Raw genomic sequence first — 6,676 nt, forward strand, 5'->3', positions numbered from 1 at the left:
GATCAGTGTTGGCCAAAGAGCAGAGCTGCAGCCCAACAGCGAGAGTGGAGTGTCATTTTCAGACCTCTTTCCCTCTTCAGTCCTCCCTGTTATCTCTCAGCCCCACTTTTAGGTACATCCATCCATCTTTGTGTGCGTGTGTGTGTGTGTGTTGGGGGGGTGATGGGGATGCAGACAGCCACCTGTTACTATGGCTACATAATCACACGGGCTTTGGCTTCTCACAGAAGAGGAGTCCATTAAAAAAAAAAGACACGTTAAACATGTTTAAACGTTCAGGAAACAGAGGAGGACTTGCCTCAACATAAATCAATTAATTCTCAAATTGTCTCACTTGATTATAATTAGCTTTAGCAACGTGAGCGCGCGCACGGAAAGAACGTGATTTAAAAATATATATATAATAAAATGCGCGCGTGCAGTAAACGATCATTAGTGGGACATTAATTAACCTTCCCGGGAGGAACATTAAGATCTCCCCGTTAATAAAAGCGAGCAGATCTTTGACTGAAAAGGGCGTGTTGAGGTTTAAATTGTGGAGTAATTGAGGCCAGCGCGGATTATATCGCGCAAGGTCGACGCAAAACCTTTAAAATATTCATTCAGCATCTAAAAATAATTAAGAAAGAGACATTAAAATGTGTTTAGAAGCTGTGTGCAGTGAGTGGTGCTGCGGGTCCTACCTGTACCGCCGGCTGCTCGACCCCTCGCCGCTGCGGACCGTCCCTCCAGCTGTGCGTAACGGACGCAGAGATGCTGACTCCGGCTTTTGGGGAGCTACAAGGGCGCACCGCATGTCAGGGCTTGAACGAGGCTCAGCATAATGCTGTTAAGAGGATTAGGAGCCAAACACCTCTCACCTTCCCTTTCACACATAACGCTGTATCAATACACCAACATTCAACCTGTTGTGCTGGTCGCAGCCGCCGGTTTGAGGTGAAACCTCGGAGGCGGCTCTGAGCGCGGAGCCCGCTGGATGGACAATAATTAGACGTTCAGAGGCTGACAGGAGGAGTTTGGTCGGTATTTTGGGTGTGGTCAGGTATAACCTTGTATCAGGAGTGAGGAGAATTGATTTTACTTCCACAAATGAAGAGCAGAACATGCAATGCAAAGTGAAAAATAAAGTGTTTTTTGGGGTTTAACAGAGATATTTTATTGATTCACAGTATAAATGTTTATTTTCAAATGTGAACAAAATGAGTCCAAAAGGTAACGTGTATGATTATTGAGTGTTAAAAACTTTTATTTTTAAATTGCAGGAGGAATTTTAATGTCAATTTTAACATTTTTTTGACAGTTTTGTCACGTGGTTCAGAGTTTGGACTGTAATTAGAGTGAAGATGGATCGATGGATAAATGAACGGTAGAAAGTACAAATTATTCTTAATTGACTAAATGTATAAGATATCTAAAAGTAAGCAATAAGACAATAAATGACATTATCAGAGCTGCTTCCAAAACTTAAACAAAAGGGTTATAAAAATTGAAATATTAAACATTTTACCTTCAGTCTGAGTCGCTGCTCAGCTGATTGATTGGAGCTCTGCTGAGGTTGAAGTTGGGCTGAGAAATTACACGAAATGTCCAAATAAGGGAGGATAAAGACAGAAGTTGTCCCGCCCGAACAGATAGTACAGAACCAGTGCTGGAGAGAGAGAGAGGAGGGAGGAGGGAGGGAACAATCAATCAATCAATCAAACTGTGCACCTACACAGGAGAGGGCCAATCAGCTGAAGTGAAAACACCTGTGTGAGTGTGTCAGAGTCCCTTATTATCACATCAGCATCACCTGGTGGCTTTAAACTGATACATACATTAATATAACTGTTAGATTAACTTTAAGAATATACATTTAAAGAGCTAGAAACAGTCCTGTTGCTTTATCCTTCACTTTATTTGTAATAGAGCCACAATCCAATGTTGAAACCTGGAAACAGGGTTCACTTATTTTAAAGATATCCACTTGATTTGATTAACTCAGACTCCTGAAGCCTCATATTAGTGTCAGATTCATTTAGAAACTTTTGGACTGTGGATTTTGTTTGTTCCCATCTCTCACAACAGGAAGTAGAAGTTGAAGGTAATTAAACTGTTGTTTTAAGACAGACCTAATTAGACGTACCACATTATTCCAAATACATGCATACAAACTGTTTCTCAGAGATAGAAAAATGTTGCTAATGATGTTTTAAAACAAAACTTAAGCTAGTTTAGGTTTGGTTTAGTGTTTCACCTCCCTTTCTTTGACGTTAGGTTTCTTCCTCTACTCACCCCACAAACTAAACTTTTAGCTACCGACTCATGTTAGTCCTCTCAGTTAAGTGATCCACGACAGCGTATATTCTTATAAAAGTAACTGAAGCAACCTGCAGGCGTACAGGTTAAGATGCATATCAATTAACTGTAAACCAACTAGTTTGATCCCCTCTTCTACCCACATACATCCTATCTGTATCTACTCTGTAAAGTATCTAATGAACACACAAAAACCCTCTTTAAACATGTTTTTTGACTTTACAACAGGAACTGGGGAAAACAAACAAACACTCAACTTCCAAAATAGGAACTCTGATGTTTATTTTTTGTCAGGAAACCATAATTGTGACTTTCAATCAAACATTAGTATGAATTTACCTTAACGACTTTCTGAAATGCAATAAATTGTCTGAATTAAAGCCGTATGTCCACTGCACATTCTTCCCATAATGGACACCCTTAGACAAATAAATGTGACACAAACCAATCAGAAGCAACAACAGTCAGTAAACAATAATAAAAAAAAAACAATAAAGAAAAAGGCTCAAAAGGTGAACAGATTGGTAAAGAAAGCAAAGAACAGGAGGCTCATCGGGACATTTCCTTTTATTCCACTGATAAATCTTTATAGAAATGACTTCCTTTATTTCACTGTGTCAGAACTGTGGACACGGGATTGTGAGCGTTCTCCGGAGACATCGCGGCTCCAAATTACACAAAACCATCACATCAAGTATTTGTTTAACTCATAGAAGTTAAGAAAAGTTATAAATTAAGGACACACAACATTGTTTGACAGGCTGCTGAAATGGTCAGTCAAAAATATTAGACAAATAAAACATATTTAGGTTTAAAGCTGCAGTAAATTTAAATAAATTAAAGCCCAAACAATACTGAATATTTGATGCTGATATTGATATTTGAGAGTAAGAAACATAAATATGTAACTAAAGCAAACATTTTTAATAAGTATCCCTTAAATTTGGTTCAATAAAAAGAATTGTGTCCAAGATATTTACTGAACAGGATGTTTTATAACTGTAAATGTGTTTAAAGTTCATTAAGGGACCAGTGGTGGAAGAAGTATTCAGATATTATACTGCAGAAATACTGTTTTGTGTATTTTAAATTTTACTTGAGTAAAAGTACAAAAGGAATAGCATCACAATATACTTAAAGTACTAAAGATTAAGTACAAATTTTTCAGAACAATGTATATTATATTATATTATATTATATTATGGGATTACTGTGTACATCACTTTAATATTGCAGCTGGTAAATGTGGGTCTATTTATTTTATATATTTGACATAATATATATATTGAGATTCTGCAGTACTTGAGTAAATGTACTTAGAACTTAGAACTTAGTCTTCTGTCCCCTTTCACAATCAAGTAACTGTGATAAAAGCTATAAAACTGCCCAAAAAGTTTGGATCCCATGAGGGTGGAGGGCGGCAAGCAACATACCGTTGCCTGTATTTTTCAATCCCAACCACCAGAGGCGCCAAAGTTTAGTCCTTTATTTTTTTTAAATTCTACACAAAGTGACAGCAGTGAGCAAGAGAACTGAACTTTAGAGGTTCAAGCTGCCCATAACATGCAGAAAATGAAGCTAAAAGCATTACACAAAGTTAAAAATATCCATTTCTGTCCTGTCCTCACATGTTCTCCTACTCTGCTGTTTGCAGTTACACAAACACAGACCGGTGATTATATTTGTTATTTTCTAGCTGTTGGGTGTTGATTTATGTTAAGATTTATGGGAACTATTGTATTTTGTGTCTTTTTGGTTGTCAAGGTGCACCCAGGGATCAAAGAAGGCTCAATGATCTATCTATTATCTATCATTCTATCTACTAATTCTATCTATCTACTATCATCCTATTAATCTATCTATCTATCTATCAGTCTATCTATCCCCCCCAATGAACGTCGTACAGACTGAAACTTCACGGGTCAAACATGTAGAAAAATACATCTCTGCCCTTCTTCAGTGATGCGAACAGGCTGCAAAGTTTGATCTTAATCAACTTTAAATCTTTCCTGACGTCTATTTCATGTCTTTAAAACAGGAATTCAGGGGTCATAAACTTCATTAGGTTTTCACTCACAGTTTACATCTCATCGTTTTGAGGCGTGTCATGTGTTTCACGAGACAAAAAAAAACATTTTCCGGTCGTGAGGTAAAAGCACAAACGTGTGTGTGTCGGTAGGATTGCGTGTTGTGTCAGAAAAGCAGTTATAAATATCTCCTTTTACAGTACTTTGCATGACTTTGTTAATATTCAAAGCAGTGAATGAGGCTTCTTCTGAAGGCTTCACCCAAGGCTCAGTGTTAGAGAAAAACAGCTCTAAATCTAAAACTGACAGTTAAGAGCCACAGTGTTTTCATGCAATGGCATTTAAAATATTTCCTCTATTGATTCAAGAACCATAAAAGTGGAATTTTAGCTTATAAACTTCCACTAGTGTAAAGTTTTTACATCACAACGACTGAAGAATCTACAAGTTCAAAATCAACTTGCAGAGAGTTGACACTGACGTGAGATTGCTGTGTTTTTTTTTCACGCAGTTGCAAAGCAGGAACAATTTAAAATCTCTCATGGTGCGTTTAAGTGCGTTCAGACGTTTGAGAATTAAATCTTCTTTCAGACAATAAAACCCATAAAAATTCTAAATTCTCACACTGTGAAGTGTCCTTGAATGCACCACAACAGAGAGAATATCAAAACTGTATTGGCTTTAAATTGCATCAACACGTAACAACAATATAACGGTTAATAAAGGTCGATTGTGATGAATCTGTGATTTGTAATCAGTGGATTAAAAGATTAAAAGTTCCATGAACAGGTGTTTGTACACAGAAATCGTTTTCTTTACTGTGTTAATGAAGTTAACACTTCTCTCATGTCCCCAAACAAGGAAATCAACAGAAAAATGAGCAAAATATTTCAGAAATTATGAAAAATAACAAAACCTTAAACAGTGACGGCAGACAGAAATCATGATAAATATGGACACAATAAACATGGTTAGCAACTCAAACTCACAGTAGTAAAGCACAGGGTCGACCTGTACAGAGAGTTTAGGTGACGTCCGTTCAACAGTGAGTCGTTGAGCTGGTACAGTAGCATTTACAGGATTTGGTCTGGAGAAGGTTAAAAGTTCACCCAGTGGAGGAATAAGGTGAGCAGTACTCCAACAGGTGTGTGAGGAGAGAGAGAGAGAGAGAGAGAGAGCGCGAGTGTGTGTGGGAAAAAGGCAATTAAAGGAAAATAAAACAGCTGCGTTATCTTTAAGTGTACGGAAGTTCAGAGGGTGTGCAAAATAATGGCGCTGATCAGTTAGTGGACTTTCCTTTTCTTCGAGCGGTACCGTCTCCTCCTCTGCTTGTACAGGTGTCGGAAATTGATGAAGAGTCCTGCGGAGGGGAGCGAAGATCAGTCAGTATTAACGAGGCTCGGCTTTTAAAACCAACCAGGCATCAGCTATTGGTTTGCAGAAACTAATGTATAACTATTATAAGTTAAGTAACTTAAAAATGCTTTATATTTTGAGAAATTAGGATACTATGTAGTTAGCTTAATCATGAAAATGTTAAAATGTGTAGGAAATAATGTAAAAAAAAAAGACACTATAATGGTCTTTTAATGAAAATAATGACAAAAATATTCTAAAAGTACCTTTTTTTTTCTTGATAAAAACCATAAACAACCTGCAAACACTTTTATTTAAATATTTTTTTACTTTTTTAATATAAAACATTTCTTGTTGAACTTATTAAACTGATTGCACTAATAATTAGCTTTCATTAATACCAGTAACACCGTGTTAATCTTAATGTTATCAGCTGTTTTTTTAGTTGATAAAAAAAGTGAGGCAGCAATCAACCAGCTGGGACAAACCATTAAAACAGGCCTGCCAGCTGTCAGAGTAATAAAAAACCATTAGCTGACTTAATAATATCAAGGCCTGTGGGTGTGATGTTAGTAGAGGGTGAGACAGAGAGGATGGCGGTGTGTTTGTGGATGTCTCACCCAAGAACATGAGGACCAGGTAGAGCTGCAGAGTGTAGGAGAAGCTTAAAGAGTGTCCGAGCACGGCAGGGAGGGGGAGGCTGAACAGACGCGTCTCATCGAAGATGGGCAGGGACTGGATCACCGCCACCGCTGGAAAACGAAGACACAAGAGTCAGCAGTCAACACTCGACACGACCGCCAGCGAACATGTTCTCAGTGAGTGAGCTCACCTTCAGCCACAACCCCCAGCGGGTAGAGAGGGATCCACAGGCTGTATCTGAGCCACGTCAACAGCTTCCACTCTGTGCTGATGCAGGCCAGCATGTAGAAGGGATACCTGCAGAGGAGGGAGAGCTGGTGTGAGAACATGTTCACAGGAGAGAGAGAGAGAGA

At 38.2% G+C, this 6,676-nt stretch overlaps 1 protein-coding gene across 1 annotated transcript in view; it reads right to left on the reverse strand.

The window, feature by feature from the left end:
• Positions 1-4,138: 4,138 nt before the first annotated feature.
• Positions 4,139-6,676, reverse strand: part of LOC118321302 (very-long-chain (3R)-3-hydroxyacyl-CoA dehydratase-like) — an 8,999-nt gene continuing 6,461 nt past the window's right edge. Inside the window, exons 9-11 of the mRNA XM_035652573.1 lie at positions 6,514-6,632; positions 6,302-6,433; positions 4,139-5,685 (exon numbers count right to left, since the gene is read on the reverse strand). Coding sequence (XP_035508466.1) covers positions 5,609-5,685; positions 6,302-6,433; positions 6,514-6,632 — 328 coding nt within the window. The 3' untranslated portion in view covers positions 4,139-5,608. The remainder of the gene's footprint in view (positions 5,686-6,301; positions 6,434-6,513; positions 6,633-6,676) is intronic.

The sequence above is a fragment of the Morone saxatilis genome, unplaced genomic scaffold (genome assembly GCF_004916995.1).
Source record: "Morone saxatilis isolate NCDOM2014 unplaced genomic scaffold, NCSU_SB_2.0 Contig11, whole genome shotgun sequence".
NCBI lineage: Eukaryota > Metazoa > Chordata > Actinopteri > Moronidae > Morone > Morone saxatilis.